We start from the raw sequence: 20,240 nt of genomic DNA on the forward strand, positions 1-20,240 counted from the left end.
GTTAGATCTCATGGAATACAGGGAGAACTAGCCATTTGGATACAGAATTGGCTCAAAGATAGAAGACAGAGGGTGGTGGTGGAGGGTTATTTTTCAGACTGGAGGCCTGTGACCAGTGGAGTGCCACAAGGATCAATGCTGGGTCCTCTACCTTTTGTCATTTACATAAATGATTTGGATGCGAGCATAAGAGGTACAGTTAGTAAGTTAACAGATGACACCAAAATTGGAGGTGTAGTGAACAGCGAAGAGGGTTACCTCAGATTACAACAGGATCTGGACCAGATGGGCCAATGGGCTGAGAAGTGGCAGATGGAGTTTAATTCAGATAAATGCGAGGTGTTGCATTTTGGGAAAGGAAATCTGAGCAGGACCTATACACTTAATGGTAAGGTTATGGGGAGTGTTGCTGAACAAAGAGACCTTGGAGTACAGGTTCATAGCTCCTTGAAAAGTGGAGTCGCAGGTAGATAGGATAGTGAGGGTGGTGTTTGGTATGCATTCCTTTATTGGTCAGAGTATTGCGTACAGGAATTGAGAGGTCATGTTGCGGCTGTACAGGATAATGGCTAGGCCACTGTTGGAATATTGCATGCAATTCTGGTCTCCTTCCTATCGGAAAGATGTTGTGAAACTTGAAAGGGTTCAGAAAAGATTTACAAGGATGTTGTCAGGGTTGGAGGATTTGAGCTATAGAGAGAGGCTGAATAGGCTGGGGCTGTTTTCCCCAGACCGTTGGAGGCTGAGGGGTGACCTTATAGAGGTTTACAAAATCTTTTCCCTAGGGTCGGGAGTCCAGAACTAGAGGGCATGGGGTGAGGGTGAGGGTGAGAGGGGAAAGATATAAAAGAGACCTAAGGGGCAACTGAAATGGGATAAACATTTGATAAAGTGGATTATAAACTGAGCAGATGAGATTACATGAAAAACGAGGGTGGTATGTGTATGGAATGAGCTGCCAGAGGATGTGGTGGAGGCTGGTCCAATTGCAACATTTAAGAGGCATCTGGATGGGTATATGAATAGGAAGAGCTTGGAGGGATATGGGCCTGGTGCTGGCAGGTGGGACTAGATTGGGTTGGGTTATCTGGTTGGTGTGGACAGGTTGGACTGAAGGGTCTGTTTCCGTGTTGTACATCTCTATGACTCTATGTTGCTGTGGACGAAGTTGAACACTTTTTCTTTATTTTTTTTCTGCCTTTATATTCTATGTTTTGGGTTATTTTTCTGTGCTTTGAAATGGTGCCATGATGTGGAGGAGTTGGTTTTGGACTGGGGTGGACAAAGTTAAAAATCATATAACGCAAGGTTATCTTGAGAATGTGACTTAAAAGTAGTTCTGGGATTTACATATTAATGAATTGAAACCTGCAACCCATTCTAAAAGATGCAAGACTTAACAACAATCTATGTTTGTTCAATATATCGTTTCAGTTGCATCGCACTGTGATCTTTTGCTAGAAATTCTGTGTCTTATGATCCTGTTTCACAGCTACCTGATGAAGGAACAGCGCTCCTATTGGACTATAACTTGGTGTTGCGTGATTTTTAATTTTAAAATGGTGCCAGAGAGTGGTGACACTATACCATGCTGTTCACTGTATTTTGTAACAAGACACATGACAATAAATAAATCAAATCAAATCAATCCAAGTTAAACCAGTCAGGGCTAATCTCGAAGGGGTAAAAACAATGACTGCAGATGCTGGAAACCAGATTCTGGATTAGTGGTGCTAGAAGAGCACAGCAGTTCAGGCAGCATCCAAGGAGCTTCGAAATCGACGTTTCGGGCAAAAGCCCTTCATCAGGAATAAATAAAGGGTTAATCTCTACTTGGGCTGCACACATCAAAAACTGACTGACCCAACCTGCTGCCTGAAGCATCCAACGATGTTGCCTGAACTGCTGTGCTCTTCCAGCACCACTAATCCAGAATTTGGTTTCTAGCATCTGCAGTTATTGTTTTTACCTTTTTCACCACCCTGTCTAATGTGACTCCACTTTCAACTTTGCTTCATAGATGCTGCCAGACCTGTTGAGTTTCTCCAGCATCTTGTTTAAATTTCAGATTTCTGGCATCTGTAGTATTTTATGTTTTGCATTAAACACTCTTCACTTAAAAAAAAGATAAGCTTTATTAGTTTCAGATAAAAACACAACGTCCAGTCAGAACCAGTTAAGATTTCCCCTCTTTTTAAAAGGACATACAAATAAAACCCAGTTAGAAAGACTCACAAATGATGATTGAATTGGAGATTTGCATTGCCTCTTGACTATTTTGCAGTTCATGCAACATATTCAAATTAAAACCATATAAATACCACATTTAAAAAAAAAGAAAAAAATCAAACCATTTCAGCTTCTTGGTGCAGCAAAATATCTCAATGATTACCACCATTCATGTACAAAATTCAACCTTTAAATGTCATACACCCTTTGTAGTACAATTGGTTCAGAGCATAAAAAATACTTTTTCTGCTTTAGTACCTTTGCAAGTTAAACAACCTCAAAAGGTTAGATACATTCAAAAGTAGTTTTAAGAAAACAAAAGTGACTTTAGTCAAGATGTGTAGCTGGGAACTTGGCAGTGTAATTCCCAGCATTCTGGATAATTCCAAACTGGATACGTTCATCATTCCCAGAGTATGAAGCATTCTTTGTTATTGCTTTGACTTGCCCCCCTCTCCTCTTGAATCAAACCAGTTTAGCTCACAATATAGGCTTTCCACCACAGTTCAAATATACATCATGTGGAATCACACATTGGTAGAAATTACTCATTTTGTTTTGTTCCAGTTGCCCCCAGGAATCAAATATTTGGCAACGTGCGACTGGTGCATGGACTCCACTTACTCTGGCTAAAATACTCAGTGTTGTCTCACAATTCATTGCAGGATGTGCAATACAGAGTCCGGACTTGAAGTTCACAAGTCGGCTGCAGGACCCTGAAGACTGCCGTTTTACACTTTAACTCAATTAACCTAACCTTTTCGACGGACACAATGTAAAATCACAAATTGACCGCACAGGCTAGGAATCCTGGTGGAATTCTACAAAGCACAAGTAAGTTTGACGAAATACTCCCCATTTGTCTACATAAGTAGAATGCCAACAACACTCAAGCAGCTCGACACCATCCAGGAAAAACTCATTTCCCATTAAATCCCCCACCTTCAACACTCACTCTCCACCACTGATGCCCCGGAGCAGCAGTATGTAATATCTATTCTACAGGAATCCAAAGCTCCTTAGACAGCACCTTCCAAACCAACAATCACCACCATCTAGAAAGACAAAGGCAACAGATATATGGGCGCCCCCCCACCCCTCCCTCCCTCCCTCCCTCCAAGCCACTCAGCACAACAACTGTGAAGAAAGTGTATACTGATCCTGTGACAGTACATGGCATTTATGGGAAGTAGGAAGGATCAGGTAAATTTGTGAAACTGAATGCAGAGAGAATACTCCTCTGACAGATGTTCAAAAATGATGGAAGGAATCTGACAGGACTATCTGACTCCTGATTTCACGATAATCTTGGTCCAAAGATAGCCAAAAAAGCTGGACTCTGGAGGTGAGATAACAGCAATGGCCCTTGACATCAAGGCTACGTTTGACTGAGTGTGGGCTCAAACAGCCGAGCAAAACTGGAGTCAATGGAAATCAGGGGGTAAACTCTCTCTTGGTTGGATTACACTTGGTACAATGGTTGTTGGAGGTGAATCATCATGGTTCTGGAATATTGCTGCAGGAGACTCACCTATTTCCAATTAATTCATTAAAAACCCCTTCACTGATGATTGCACAATGTTCAGTACTGAATGCCGCTCCTCAGACACTGAAACAGTTCATGTCTATCTACAGCAATGCCCTAACACACTCCAGTTTGGGACAGTAATTGATAAGGAACATTCGTGCCACCCTAGGGCCATGCAATCACCATCTTCAATAAGAGCGAATCTAACAACCATCCCTGACATCGCTACTACTGAAGCCCACCGCCCACCCATCAACATCCAGGCAGTCAGGCAGAGGTTCGACTGGCCAACCACATCAATGCCATTGCTACCAGAGCAGATCAGAGACGGGGGGGTTCAGTGGGAAACAGTTAATCTGCCAATTCCCTAAAATAACTGCAGCACCAAGGAGGTACAGGATAAAGTATATGGTAGCATTCTTTCCACTTGATTGGATGACAGTAGTAGCAGCAACATAAGAAACACAATACCTGCCGCAGCAGAGCAACATTGACTGGCACCTCAACCTTTGGCTTAATCTTTCACGACCATGCAATGTGAATGTATCACCTACCACATACAGAATACACCACAGCGTCTTGCCAAAGCTTCACCTGAAACTGTGATCCGCTGCAGTTACTAAAAGCAAGGACACTGCAGGGTTCCCCTTCCCCAGTTTTCTCACACCATCATGGCTTGGTCATATGCTATCGTCCATTCATTATTATAGGGTCAAAATCCTTTACATTTCTTTGTAAGGCTACTACTGCTACACACAATGAATTTGTGAGGATGGCCACTACCACCTTCTGAAAGGGAACCAGGAATGGGAGATAATTAATTAAAAGAAAATGGTAATGATGACAAAAAAAAAACCCTGATTCATTAATATTCTTATAGGGAAGGGAATCTGCAGTCCTACCTAGTCTGGCCTACATGTGACTCCAGACCCATAGCAACATGGTTAGCTCTTAAATGCCATCTGGGCAAATTATATTGGTTTAGCCAATGATGCCCACATGGATTAATAAACAAAAAATAATTCCACAATCTTGCAATCAGGAGTGAGACAACAACATTGAGTGTTTTGATGATGGATGTGAAGTGTGGGAGGCGGATTAGGATCAGGAGGAAGACAAATGGAGTGCTAGGGAAGCTGGCTGGCAGGAATGCACCAGTAGGAAGGCAATGTTTGGAAGTTGTGGACAACATTGCTACGATAGATAATAAGGTCGTGTCGAACTTTCCAAATGGCTTCAAATCCAGTTATTTAAGGTATTTTTCTTCTAAATGGAGTTGGTGTCTCAACGACAACCTTATTTGCCCCCAGAATGCAATCTGGTGGAGTCGTGTTCCAAACGTCAATGTCCCATTGAGCCTCAATGTGGTGCAGCCACGTGATGGTTCAGCTGAGGTGTGTTTGGTCCCAGAAAGCCCAGGCGCTGCTTGTTCTTTCGCTGCTCGGTCATCTACAGAGGAAAATAAAAACCTGCATCAAAAATAGAATGATGCAGCAAAGGTTTGCCAGCTCTCCGGAAATGAGATCTCCAACTTCTCCACAGCTCTGAAAATCTTAATTGAACCTATCTTTCTCATCAATCTGTTTAGAGATGTTATTACACACCTCTGGAGTAAGTGGGATATGAACCCAGGCCTCTCAGTCCAAGGGCAGGGATACTATCACAGTGCCACAATAGACACCCCCGTCTCCATCAGCTTCTTTTTATTTAACCTAATTTCACAATCAACCTGTTATTATTCAGAGATGTTATTACACACCTCTGGAACAGGTGGGACTTGAACCAGGGGCAGGAACACTACCACTGCATCACATCTATTTACCCTATCCATGCCCCTCATAATTTTGTAAACCTCTATGACCTTCTTGGGTGACCTTACCCCTCAGCCTCCGATGCTCCAGGGAAAACATTCCCGGCCTGTTCAGCCTCTCCCTATAGCTCAAACCCTCCAACCCTGGCAACATCCTTGTAAATCTTTTCTGAACCCTTTCAAGTTTCACAACATCTTTCCGATAGGAAGGAGACCAGAATTGCACGCAATATTCCAACAGTGGCCTAACCAATGTCCTGTACAGCCGCAACATGACCTCCCAACTCCTGTACTCAATACTCTGACCAATAGAGGTAAGCATACCAAATGCCTCCTTCACTATCCTATCTACCTGCGACTCTACTTTCAAGGAGCTATGAACCTGCACTCCAAGGTCTCTTTGTTCAGCAACACTTCCTAGGACCTTACCATTATGTGTATAAGTCCTGCTAAGATTTGCCTTCCCAAAATGCAGCACCTCGCATTTATCTGAATTAAACTCCATCTGCCACTTCTCAGCCCACTGGCCCATCTGATCAAGATCCTGTTGTAATCTGAGATAACCCTCTTCGCTGACCACTACACCTCCAATTTTCGTATTATCTGCAAACTTACTAACTGTACCTCTTATGCTCACATCCAAATCATTTATGTAAATGATAAAAGGTGGAGGACCCAGCACCTATCGTTGTGGCACTCCACTGGTCACAGGCCTCCAGTCTGAAAAACAGCCCTCCACCACCACCCTTTGAGCCAGCTCCATATCCAAATGACTAGTTCTCCCTGTATTCCATGAGATCTAACCTTGCTAATCAGTCTCCCATGGGGAACCTTGTCGAACGCCTTACTGAAGCCCATATAGATCACATCTACTGCTCTGCCCTCATCTATCATCTTTGTTACTTCTTCAAAAAACTCAATCAAGTTTGTGAGACATGATTTCCCATGCACAAGGTCATGTTGACTATCCCGAATCAGTCCTTGCCTTTCCAAATACATGTACATCCTGTCCCTCAGGATTCCCTCCAACAACTTGCCCACCACCGAGGTCAGGCTCACTGGTCTATAGTACCCTGGCTTGTATTTATTGCCCTTCTTAAACAGTGGCACCACGTTTGCCAACCTCCAGTCTTCCGGCACCTCACCTGTGACTATCGATGATACAAATATCTCAGCAAGAGGCCCAGTAATCACTTCTCTAGCTTCCCACAGAGTTCTTGGGTACACCTGATCAGGTCCTTGGGATTTATCCACCTTTAACCACTTCAAGACATCCAGCACTTCCTCCTCTGTAATCTGGACATTTTGCAAGATGTCACCATCTATTTCCCTACAGTCTATGTCTTCCATATCCTTTTCCACAGTAAATACTGATGCAAGATATTCATTTAGTATCTCCCCCATTGTCTGTGGCTCCACAGAAAGGCTGCCTTGCTGATCTTTGAGGGGCCCTATTCTCTCCCGAGTTTTGTCCTTAATATATTTGTCAAAACCCTTTGGATTCTCCTTAATTCTATTTGCCAAAGCTATCTCATGTCCCCTTTTTGCCCTCCTGATTTCTCTCTCCTGAAGCATTAACTCTGCTTTCTCTCCACAGATGCTGCCAGACCTGCAGAGCTTTTCCAGCAATTTTTGGTTTTATTTCTGATTTCCAGCATCTGCAGTTCTTTGTATTTATTCCCCCCCCAGAAACATTTCCTTTCAATTCACCACTGATCTTTTTAAAAACTCAATGACTGTGATCTAAAACCGAGGAAATATAACCACAGTTTTGTTTCATTGCTTCTTGTAGTTTAAGTATTTCAGTCTCTGAGATAGTGAGGACTGCAGGTGCTGGAACATCAGTGTTGATAAAATGTGGAGCTGGGAAAAGCATAGGCTCAGAGGAGCAGGAGAGGCAATGTTTTGGTCAGGGCCCTTCATCAGGACTCCAGTATTTCAGTCTAATCCATTGTATTGTGATCCCTTCAAGCCCCAGGAGATCCTATTGAATGTATGGTGGCCAGCAGTGGTCATAAATACTCCAGGTGGGGTCGGAATCTGCTTTCACCTCCCTCTTCAGGTTAAGATCACAATAAAATAATATATCCTTCACCTGGCTGATTCGTCAAGCTCCCCCTAGCCCCCGGCACCAATGTTTCTAGACAGTATTTCTTTACCTGTTCCTTCAGTTCGGACAGCTGACCAGACAGTTGCATCACCAGGTTCATGGTTGACTCCAACTTATCCTGCAAACTTCGGATTTCATTCTGTTCGCTATCGCCTTCGTTGCTGACCAATGATATGGCACGCATCCGGGGGAACCAATCCAGGTTCTTCTCCTGAAACCAACCGTCGAAGCGTGTGAGGGATTTAAGAGTGGAGCTTGGAGTTCCTTTGTCTAACTGGGATCTCTTAATTATAGAATCTCCTCAGTGCGGATAGAGGCCATTCACCCCATTGAGTCTGCACCAATCCTCCGAACAACATCCCACCCAGACCTACCCGAATTGCCAACTAGTCTGCACATCCCTGGTCACTATGGGCCAATGTACCAAGGCCAATTCACCGAACCTGCCCATCTTTGGACTGTGGGAGGAAACCGGAGCACCCGGAGGAAACCCACGCAGACACGGGGAGAATGTACAAACTCAATACAGATAGTCACCTGAGACAGGAATTGAACCTGGGTCCCTGGCACCGTGAGGCAGAAGTGCTAACCACTGAGCTACTGCACCGTCTGTCAGGTTCAACCCATGAATGGAAGAAAGCTTTTAATTACCTTGGTAAGTCGCGAATTACAGCCACTGAGTGTTTTTTGAACTGCAGTCACTGTTATGATGTTAAAAACTTGAATATTAATTAGTGCTGGAAATTTATAGAAACACTGAAACTAGAGTAGGAGTGAGCCATTCAGCCCCTCAAGCCTGCTCCACCATGGCTAATCATCCAACTCAGTCTCCTGTTTCCTCTTTCTCTTCACACACTTTGATCTCGTTAGCTCTCAGGACTATATCAAACTTCTTGAAAATCAACCACTTTCTGTAATAGAGAATTGCACAGGCTGACCACACTCTGGGTGAAGACACTGCTTCTCATCTCAGTCCTAAAAGGCCTACCCAGCATCCTTAAAACGGGACCCCTGGTTCTCGACTCCCTGGTCACTGGAAATATCCTTCCTGTGTTTATCCTGTCGAGTCCTGTTAGAGTTTTGTAGATTTCGGTGAGAGTCTCCCGTCCTACGTCATTTTTAACAATGATTGCTTGATAACTCTAGCCTCATGAAAGGAGAGCAGGATCATGTCTAATTAAAAATATGGAGGTGTGTAGTGTCTTTAATGTAGATAAATGTTCTGAGTTACTTCACAGAAATATAATCAAATTCACAACTACTTAGAATAGAAAAACTCAGCTTTTCTTCAGATAATGCCATGGGAAATTTTACTTCATATTGAGAGAGCAAAAGAACATAATTTTTTTAAAATTCGGTACCAATTTTTTCATGTCAGTTGAAAATATAGGAATGAAGGCCTGAAGAAACAGTTATCGAGTCATACAGCACGGAAAACAGACCCTTTGGTCCAACTAGTCCATTCCGATCATGTTCCCAAACTAAAGTAGTCCCTCCTGCCTGCACCCGGCCCATATCCCTCCAAACCTTTCCTATTCATGTACCTATCCAAATGTCTTTTAAACGTTGTAACTGTACCTGCTTCCACCACTTCCTCTGGCAGGTCATTCCACACTCAGTAATCCTATCTCCTCCAGGATAAATGGTTGTGATACTTTGAAATTTGGCAAAAATTTGTGAAAAGCTTTGGTCAAGGTAATCTTGTACATGTCAGAGTTTTGAAGAGCAAAAGCTGACTTGACTGAAATATACAATAGCCTGAGGGGATTTGACATGAGTGGGTGTGGAGATGGCATTTCCTACACAGGGTAAAAACAATGACTGCAGATGCTGGAAACCAGATTCTGGATTAGTGGTGCTGGAAGAGCACAGCAGTTCAGGCAGCATCCAAGGAGCTTCGAATAGAACAAGCAGTCACTGTTTAAAAATAAAGAGTCACTGTTAAAGATAGAGAAAAGGAAGACTTTTAAAAAACAAAATCACAAAGGGTTGAGTGCCTTTGGAATTTTCTTTCTCAAAAAGCAGTGGAGCAGAACCTTTGCATCTTTTTTTAAGACTGAGGTAGACAGATTCTTAATAAACAAGGGAGTGAAAGATATTCAGGAATGTGGAGTAATGTAGATCAGCCATGATCTTACTGACTATCAGAGTAGGCTTGAGTGGTCTACTCCTGCTCCTAATTCATGTCTCTATATAATGTTTCAACAGCATGGGTCTCTTATTTCAAACAGGATTCAAGTTTTATATGACCCAACAACGGCCTATACTGGAAAGCAAGAACAGGACATGACCATTTATTCAGTTTCTGGTTGATCTGTAGCTTAATTCTGACTAAAGTGCCTTGTTTCCACAACCTTTAAAACAGCCCTGCATTGCCCAGCCTTGTGTATTTGTTCACATGCATTACAGTACTTTTCCCATTACAGAAAGCACCATGATATAGTGATACTATAGATAACAAAGCTTTGCTGTCAGCCTGTGCCGGCATCTTTTCTACGGTGATTTAAATGGTTAGGGTTGATTAAGGAAAAACAAACCTGATTTTGATACTTTGAAAAACAACCAATCTTGAAAGGGATCTATACTGGGTTGAAACAGATGACCAACTACCTGCTCCCTTACACTGACTGACAGGCATTCTGAAATGAGAACCTACTGTTCTTTCTTTCCCAGACAGTAGCTCACTGTTTGTACAGCCTAGACTGTTAACAACTGGCTGAATTTCAAGTGTAAATTGGCTTTGGCACAGGACTCAATACATTACTCTGACAACAACTGAGAGTCACAATAACAAAAACTGTCCCCTTGATATAGTTTCTCGTTTGTTGACAGACACTAATAAAGATTACAAGGACGTGTTTCTTCTACATTTCAGAATGTATTTTTTGTATCAGATGAAATGGGTAATGGGAGATTGATTCGCTTCTTATGGAATTTGAAATATTTTGCATTAAATTGCATGGAATCTGAAGACCTCATTGTGCCAACCTAGGTGAGGGCTGTGGCGAGGCAAGGGGACAGAGGGCAGTCTGAGAGGGAGTGTGTAGGCATGGGAGTCGGAGGGGTTTGCAGACGTTTGGGGGTGGGGGGGTGTTTTGGAGGCCGGGATGCAGAGTTGGAAACCTAAGTGGCCATTCCAACAGGCCTACCTCCAAAAAAAAAACCAAAAACAGGCTCACTCTCTCCAACTCTCAACCTGCACTGTCAACACAGTCCTACTGTTAACAGGCAACAATGGCATGTCAAGTCACACTTATGTTGCGTGGGCAGTTTGCCAGGAACAAAAGACCACAGACAGAGCTTCCCGGAGGCCCAGTGGAAGACTTTATCCCTGGGAAATTACAGCATGCTCAATGGGAACATGTACCATAACAACTGCAATTTCCAAACACTGGTATTTTCTCTGGGTCACATCTGTATTTGTAGTAGACTAATGGATAGAGATTGACTGTTGCAATCCTGGCCAGCAATACCACTCTTGGATTACCAGGATGGTAACACGTTAACTAGATTAACCTTGGCTTTCTCACACTGAATAACTCCTCAGGCTCAAAGAACTAGTGATAAACGAGCAGCATTTACATTATCCCACTGGACGTCGCAGGACTCACCCTGATCATTTGTGCCACGTAACTTTCAGGTCCAGTGTACTCAGTCGGATCTTTGACTTTGATTAAGACGATGAAATATAAATAGTACCACATATTGTGTTCAACCTTGATGTGCTCTTCAAAAGAAACTGTCTTGTTATCAAACTTGTCTCTTTCAAGTCCTGCAAATAAAAGTTCACAAGAATTCATCAGTTATTTGTACTTGTGAATTAGTCTTGGGCTTGCTGATGGTTTGGTCCTTGAAGCACTGGGTTTGACCAGAATGGCTAAGCTTTTACCCTCCACATGGATGTACATTTGGGGGGAGCTCAGGGGTACACATCTATGTTCTCATCAAGTTGCTTATACTAACGTAACTGGGTCTTATTTAGTGCCTATCCACCAGCAAGACATCAGCACCAAAAGCACATTAACAGGCTGGAATTGTCAAATGGGTTGAAGGAGAGAGGTTATGCAATTAGAACTCTGATCACTGGGCTCATACGTTCACACAATGAAGGCACAGGAGTCTCAGGAGAGCTACTAACATGGGGTTGGACATATTCCAGGATGGCACAATGGCAGGGTGGTTAGCACTGCTGCCTCACATTGCCAGAGACCTGGGTTCAATTCCAGCCTTGGGTGACACTGTGTGGACATGCTCCCAGTTTCTGTGTGGGTTTCCTCCAGTTGCTCTGGTTTCCTCCCACAGTCCAAAGATGTGCAGGTTAGGTGGATTGGCCATTCCATAGTGCCCAGGGTGGTGGGTTAACCATAGTAAATACAGGGTTATGGGGATGGGATAGGGATTTAGGTCTGAATATGATGCTCTTTGGAGGGTCAGTGCAGACTCAATGGGCCAAATGGCCTCTTACTGCACTATAGGGTTAGTAAGCATGCTCACACTGCACCCTCCAGGATGAGAACACAGCAGACATAATGAATGAATGAATGAATCAATCAATCAAGGGGACAGATGTGGAAGGCTTCTCAGCCTGAACAATTTCATTGATACAACTCAGATGGTTCTAACTCATTTACGGTATAAGGCAGTACAATAAACCCTTTATTAGTTAACTTTCCCCAGCTCTCGAGATCTCTCCTGGTCAGAGACCAAACAGGGGGACTCCCACAAACACAACACTGTAGGCCACCATAATGAGGGACCGAAAGCCCACAGTTTTGTGGGAAACAGAGTCCCATTTCAGCCTGACGGAGAGCTTCACAAACCCACAGAGAAATCCCTGCCCTTTTCAGTTCCACAGTCTCCTCTTCTCCTTCGCTGGCACTCCTCGTGATGCAGGATGACATTGTTTTTTCCACTCCAGAGTTGTGGTTCCCAAGGTGATTAAACAACCCAGTGCTGGATCCACACACCTTGGCATTGCTATAGGCCAACGAAGCTGAACACTATGGCAAAACTCAGAAACAAAGAGGCTTTTTAGCACAGGAGTCACATGTGTGCAATGCCTCAAAGGGTAGGGGAAGCAGCGTCAGTCACAGCTTTCAAAGGGGAACTGGATCAGTAAAGAAAAGGATAAAATGTGCAGGATTTCAGGGAAGTACTGGGGTGTGCTGTTGAGAGACAGTGGAACCAACATTACATTATCCTGGCGACAGGACAATGCAGGCTAAAAGATCTCATTCGGTCTGCAACCATTCACAATGGAAATAACCTTTGCAAGTTATTCTGGACAGGTGAGCAGATTAAATCAGTCAGGATGGGGGAAGCTTTAACAACAGAAGCAATAAAAGAACAGATTGCTTCTATTACACATTTATCATTTTGTCATAGTCATAGAGACAATACAGCACAGAAACTGACCCTGTTCTAACTTGTCCGTGTCAACTAGATATCCTAAATTAGTCCCATTTACCAGCATTTGACTCACATCCTTCTCAACCCTTCCTATTTATTTATAACTTGCTCTCTCTTCCCCTTCCTCAATTCTGAATGAAAAGACGAGCACATTTCTTACATCCCATCCTTTGACAAGTACCTGTAGATGATGAGCATGAGGTAGAGTGCAGACAGAGAGGGGTGATGGCCTAATGGTATTATCCATGAAGCTATTAATTCAGAGGCGAGAGTGTGGGGTGCTGGAAAAGCACAGCAGCTCAGGCAGCATCTGAGGAGCAGGAGAATCGACGTTTCGGACATAAGCCCTTCATCAGGAAATGAGCGCTACTAAGCAGTCCTGACTTTCTCCTATTAATTCAGAGATTCAGGTTCGGGAACCCGGGTTCAAATCCTGACCTCAGTAGATGGTGGAATTTGAATTCAATAAAAAGAAAATCTGGAACAATGACCTCTGTTGACCCTCAGGAAAGTCTATCTGGTTCATTGAAATCTTCTCATGAAGGAAACTGCCATTCTTCCCGGGTGTGACTTCAGACCCACAGCAATGTGGTTGACATTTTGCTGCCCTCTGGGCGAAAGAAGCACAGTGGCTCAATGGTTAGCATGGCTGCCTCACAGCGTTAGGGAGCCGGGTTCGATTCCTGCCTAGGGTGCCTGTCTGTGTGGAGTTTGCACAGTCAGTCAGTCAGTGACACCCATATCTTGTGAATGTATAAAGAAAGTAGATTTACTCTAAAAACCAGGAGATTCTCAAGCACCTGCTGGGCCTGAGGAGCTGGCAGAGAGATACAAGATTTGATTAGATTAGACTCCCTACAGTGGGGAAACAGGCCATTTGGCCCAACAAGTCCACACCAACCCTCTGAAGAGTAACCCACCCAGACGCATTTGTGGGCGGCACGGTGGCACAGTGGTTAGCACTGCTGCCTCACAGCGCCAGAGACCCGGGTTCAATTCCCGACTCAGGCGACTGACTGTGTGGAGTTTGCACATTCTCCCCGTGTCTGCGTGGGTTTCCTCCGGGTGCTCCAGTTTCCTCCCACAGTCCAAAGATGTGCAGGTCAGGTGAATTGGCCATGCTAAATTGCCCGTGTTAGGTAAAGGGGTAAATGTAAGGGAATGGATGGGTTATGCTTCGGCGGGTCAGTGTGGACTTGTTGGGCCGAAGGGCCTGTTTCCACACTGTAAGTAATCTAATCTAATCTAATCACTGTCTCCCCCTACCCTATATTTACCTCTTACCCTATATTTACCTCTTACTAATGCACCTAACACTCTGAGCAATTTAGCATGGCCAAACCACCCTAACCTGGAGGAAACCGAAGCACCCAGAGGAAATCCACAAAGATATGGGGAGAATGTGCAAACTCCACACAGACAGTCACCCAAGGCAGGTTCGAACCTGGGTCCCCTGACGCTGTGAGGCAACAGTGCTAACCATGGAGCCTCTGTGCCACCTTGGTGGTACACTGGGCAGAAAAAGGACAGATAGGAAGCTTAAACAATGAGGCTGTGAACAGCAGGGAGGCCTTGTCAAACAGGAATGATGCATCCAGGACATCAGAATGATCTAAAATGTTTTACAAGCAACACGGTGCTTTATAACATATTTACTGGTATAAAGTAGGAAATACTTGCAGCCACTGTGTACATACATAGGATCAGAGAGAGCGATGACATAGGTGACCAGATAAAATCAGAAAGACATGTGGATGCTGGAAACGACAAGCAAAAACAGAAGATACTGGAAAAACTGTTTTGTGAAGGGTCACCAGACCTGAAACGTTAACTCTGATTTCTGTTCACAGATGCTGCCAGACCCGCTGAGCTTTTCCAGCAACTTCATCAGGGATAATTAGTTTTCTGTTCTGTTACTTCAGGCCTAAACGTTAGCCCAGGATTGGGACAACTTCTCTGTGCTTCTTCGATTATTGCTGTGGGATCCTCACATGCACCTAGACAGCAGACCCCTTGGTTTAATGTCTTTCTGTATGAAGGCAGCACTGACTTCCTGAACACTGCATTGAAATCCCAGCTCAGACCTCTGGAGTGGCGCTCGAACCCACAATTCCCTGAGTCAGAGGCCAAATACTGACCATGTGGGCCAAAACAGACACGGTGTATACAACCGTTTAGATGTTGGGAGCATTCTCTATTCTTCCACAGGTAAGGCCAGCATTTATACTGTCTCCCTTGGACTGAGGGGGGCTTGCTGTGCAATGATGTAGCTGTGGAGTTACATACAGGTCAGACTAGATTGACGGGCAGATTTACTTCGCTAAAAGCAGGCAGAGTCGAGTTTGGGCTGGTCCAGTACCTGGCAGTATTGTTGGTATCTGCATTGGTGAGGTCCAGGGAGGACCCATAGTGATGAGGGCATTGGAGGAGGACAGATGGCACAAACAGTGCTGACTTTTAACTCAGGGGCAGCAGTGCAGTGAAGGGGACTCATGGTCACCAGGCCCAAGGCCAGTGATGGAGCACTTTAAAATGGAGGACCGTAAGGTTGGACACTTTCTTAACTTCTTCATTTCTTTCTGCCTTTGTATTCTATAGTTCGGTTTATTTTTGTGTGTTTTAAGATGGCTCCGGAAAGTGGCGACACTGTACAACACTTTTCACTGTACACATGATAATAAATAAATCAAAGATAACATTAGCCCATTGATGAACTTTTACATGATTCCACAGTTTGTCATTACTGAGACGAGCTTTGTATTTCAGTTTTTATTATTGATTTTAGATTGCACCAGTATCAATGGTAGGATTTGAACCCAGGTCTCTGGGATATTACATTGGACTTCTGAATGACTGGTCAAATGACATTACAGTCAGTTCTTCTATAACGCGATGGTTGCACTCATGTGCAACCCCGCAATATAGAAAAATCACACTTTAGAAACAGCACTTAAAGTGTTGGCGATGTAATAGTGTTACAGCCAACGCATGTTTTAAAGGTTTGTACTTTAGAAATAGCATCTGCAATTCGTCAATCATGTTACAGTGAATTCACGTTGATGAAACAATAATCCCCCAACAATATCTGCAAATTAAAAAGGCAATGAGGGTTCTGCATATTGTTCATGAGGCACTTAACCATAACAGCAAGGGCATTTATAAAGGACATTGATTAAGCTACAGTTTAAAATGTGTACCATTCTAGACATTTCATTGCAGGAGGACTATCCAAACTGATGCTAAAGGACAGTGGATGATTCATTTGAGCAAGACTTTTTTCAAAAGGTCCTCCAAAAAGTCTGGGAAAAAATCCAATAAAGTGATAAAAGGTTTTTTTTAAGACAGAATAAAATGTGGAAATTTCATCAAGAGAGTCAAAAGAGCACAGAGAGCAGAGGAGCAGTTGGGGTCAAATGCTTTCATAGAGAGGATCATTAGAATTTGTAATGTGTTGCTGCTGACACTATTACATCATTTAAATGATAACTGGAAATGCAAACATTTAACATCTAACATCGGGAAGAGCATAGAACAACTGCATCAAGACCCTTCAACACTCACATTAGTACTACCCCCTCCCTGCAGAGTGTGGTCACGCACAAAATAAATCTGAATTCATAGCAAGTACTTTTTGAATAGAATACCAAAACCAGAACTGGAACTTTTGATATGAATTATGAAGCCTTTCTTTCCAAACATTACTGAGGAATTATGATTTAGTTTAATGGACTGCAAAGAGATTTCTACATCATGAGGATTAAAGAATGACTGAAATTCCTGCTTTTATCTTTGGTAATGGACCATGATTCAGCACTTTGCTCACTACAGAGGTCTTCAAAACACAATTTGGAACAAGTTGGAGGACAAAAGTAATGAGAGCCATGAAATCAATAATAAACACTAAAAGGGGTAATATTACTGCACTAGAAATCTTGGCTCTATCAAGTTAAATATGATAATTTTCTGTAGAGATGATTTACTGAACTAATCCAGAGATACTGATAACACAAGTATAAATCCCACCCCAGCAGTCTGAGCATTTAAAAAGCTGCTATCAGTTAAAGGGAGGTGGGGGGTGCATCAGACTGTCAAAATACTAGAAAGTTTAAAATTCACTCTCAGGATGGAGGCATCACATGATTTATTGCTCATTCTTATTTGTGTTGGAGATGGTGGTGAGCTGCCTTCTTGAACTGCTGCAGTCCAATGTGATGTGGGTTGATCCACAATGGCCTTAGGTAGGGAATTCCAGGATTTTGACCCCTCAACAGTGAAGGACCTGCGATATATTTCCAAGACCAGATGGTGAGTGGGGAGGGGAACTTGCAGGGGGTGTTGTTCCCATGTATCTGCTGTTCTCGTCCTTCTAATTGGAAGTGGTCATGGGTTTGGAAGGTGCTATCTAAGGCGGCTTGGTGAGTGACTAGTGTACCAATGTCCTTCAGGAAAGGAAAACTTAAATCAATCTGCATTACATACACGGTGGCTCAGTGGTCAGCACTGCTGCCTCATGGTGCCAGGGACCTGGGTTCGATTCCTGCCTCAGGTGAATATCTGTGTGGAGTTTGCACATTCTCCCAGAGTCTACATGGGTTTCCTCTGAGTCCTCCAGTCTCCTCCCACAATCCAAAGATCTGCAGGTTAGGTGAATTGGCCATGCTAAATTGCCTGTAGTATTCAAGGATGTGTAGGTTAGGTGTGTTAGTCAGGGGTAAATGTAGGATAATAGGGGAGGAGAATGGTTCTGGGTGAGTTACTCTTCAGAGGGTCAGTGTGGACTTGTTGGGCTGAAGGGCCTGTTTCCACACTAAGGATTCTATGCGATCCAATCCCACATTAAACTGCCCTCTGAGGTAGCCTGTTGGAATAACTTGGAATGAACAACAAATAAAGCCAATCAAAAAAGATTTAAATTTGTATCACTTGCAATTAGTATCCTGGCAGTGGAGGTGCTGCAGCTACTGGTTGGAGGGTGTAATTACAGTGGGACAAGTTTATCTGGGCACTTTGTATGAGAACTGTAATCATAGGAATTTTATGTTAAAAATAAATAGGGATACAATTATGTCTGCAAGGTCATTTATCCCATCTGTTTTAACCACATTTCTCAAAGACGATACTTATTCTGTTGTGTAGGCGTTAATAACCCCACCTGAAATTCTTTCTTAAAAACAAAATTTAGTCATACTTCTCAGATTTAGTCGAACAAAGAACAAAAACAGAATTTGCTGGAGGAGCTCAGCAGTTCAAGCAGCACCTGTGGAGAGAGAAGGGTCACTGGACTCAAAACATTAACTCAGTTTCTCTCTTCACAGATGCTGCTAGACCTGCCGAGTTTCTCCAGCAGCACTTCCTGTTCCTGTCAGACTTTGATGGGTGAGTTACTTGCACCTTGCAATCTGCAAACAAACCTCCCTGGAATTTTGGTAATGTTTCAGCCAATCTGCATCTAAATGCTGTGTTGGGTGGGGTTGGGGGATGTGCGACTAAGAATGGAGTGGAGAATAAGATAAACCATAAACAGTCAGCCCTTCGAGACCAAACAGGAAAACGAGCTGGAACTGTATTGTAATGAGCTGTTGGAATCATCATGCACCTATCCATTGACAATGTGGGCAAAGCCAGTGTGGTTTGGGTGGGGTAAGGATGAGGCACTGAAACCAAGTAGTGCTGGAAATCACAGTGGAACAGGCAGCATCCGAGGAGAAAAAGCAAGCTAAAGTTTCGAATCCTGGTGACTTTTAATCAGAGCTCATGTGACAGAGAGGGGAGTGGCTTCATACAATAGTGGGTGGGGGGGGGGGGGGGGGGGGGGGGGTGGAGTTCCGAGGGAGAAAGGGTGCTGATCATGCACATTAAATGATTGGAATGGGGGATCAGCAGAACAAGGGTCTGTCTAACTGCTGGACTGGAAAGAAGACTATCCCACTGGAGTTTCGGGGGGCGGGGGGGGGCGAGAAAAGGGGATGGTGACAACAAGTAAAGCCAAAAGGGAGGGAAGGTGTGGGAATGAGTTCACAATCTGAAGGTGTTGAAGTCAATGTTAAGTTCGGAAGTTGGAAAGTGCTTAGTCTGAAGAGGAGGTGTTGTTCCTCCAGTTTGTGCTGTGATTCACTGCAGCATGCCAAGAGTGAGGGACTCCTGTTGATGGCATCGTTGCTTCTGGCTGGTTAATGCACCCCACCCTATACCTGTAACCATTCGGAGATTTCCCTCGAGGAACCCATGGTCTGCTGTTGCAACAACATAAACAAACATACCTTGGGCAAGGGTGGGAACTGGCAATAACAAATCCAGCCCATTTGATACTGCCTTCAATATTCATTAGGAGCAGAGGAAGGTGAGGTACCAATTCACAATCACCTAGTTTGTGCCAATATCAAAGCTGCATTGAAGCCCAGACGCTTTCGCTCCCCACGAGAAGGCGCACCTTGTCATTTAAAATGGAACGTGAGTTTCTGCAAAGCGGACTGAATAATTTCAGAAAGATTGACAAGGATGTTCTCAGGGTTGGAGGATTTGAGCTATAGGGAGCAGCTTAACAGGCTGGGGCTGTTTTCCCTGGAGCGTCGGAGGCTGAGAGGTGACCTTATAGAGGTTTAAAAACTCATGAGGACATTGGATAGAGTGAACAGCCAAAGCCTTTTCCTTGAAGGGGTGAGTCTAAAACTAGAGGGCATAGGTTTAAGGTGAGAGGGAAACGATTTAAAAGGGACCACACAGAGGGTGGTGCGTGAATGGAATGAGCTGCCAGAGGAAGTGGTGGAGGCTGGTACAATTGCAGCAATTAAAAGGCATCTGAATGGGTACATGAATAGGTAAGTTTTGAGGGATATGGGCCAAGAAGATTTTAGGATATCTGGTCGGCATGGACAAGTTGGACTGAAGGGTCTGTTTCTGCGTTGTACATCTTTATGACTATGTGAAGACTTGCATTGTACTTTGCAGTTTTCCAGAGGCAAGCCTAAAGTCCATTTGAATCACCCCACCCAGGAGCAGATAAGCAAAAGGATATAATGAACAAGGTTACTCCGTTAAAGGCTTCCTTCCTGTTTACAATGAAGCCCTTGCATGGCTTCATTTCATCCTTAGCATGCCAAATAAACAGGAACCTGTATGCTGGTGCTTTAAGGTTTAATGTACAGTGGGTGGAA

General features: G+C 43.8%; 1 protein-coding gene across 2 annotated transcripts in view; it reads right to left on the reverse strand.

Annotated features, from left to right (window-relative positions):
* Positions 1-3,326: 3,326 nt before the first annotated feature.
* itpr2 (inositol 1,4,5-trisphosphate receptor, type 2) overlaps positions 3,327-20,240 on the reverse strand; it is a 265,818-nt gene continuing 248,904 nt past the window's right edge. For both annotated transcript variants that reach the window (XM_072562332.1, XM_072562331.1), the window contains 3 exons: positions 11,289-11,449; positions 7,727-7,888; positions 3,327-5,206 (listed from right to left, as the gene is read on the reverse strand). In XM_072562332.1, the coding sequence (XP_072418433.1) occupies positions 5,117-5,206; positions 7,727-7,888; positions 11,289-11,449 (413 nt within the window). In that variant the 3' untranslated portion in view covers positions 3,327-5,116. The remainder of the gene's footprint in view (positions 5,207-7,726; positions 7,889-11,288; positions 11,450-20,240) is intronic.

This window comes from Chiloscyllium punctatum, chromosome 44 (assembly GCF_047496795.1).
Source record: "Chiloscyllium punctatum isolate Juve2018m chromosome 44, sChiPun1.3, whole genome shotgun sequence".
NCBI lineage: Eukaryota > Metazoa > Chordata > Chondrichthyes > Orectolobiformes > Hemiscylliidae > Chiloscyllium > Chiloscyllium punctatum.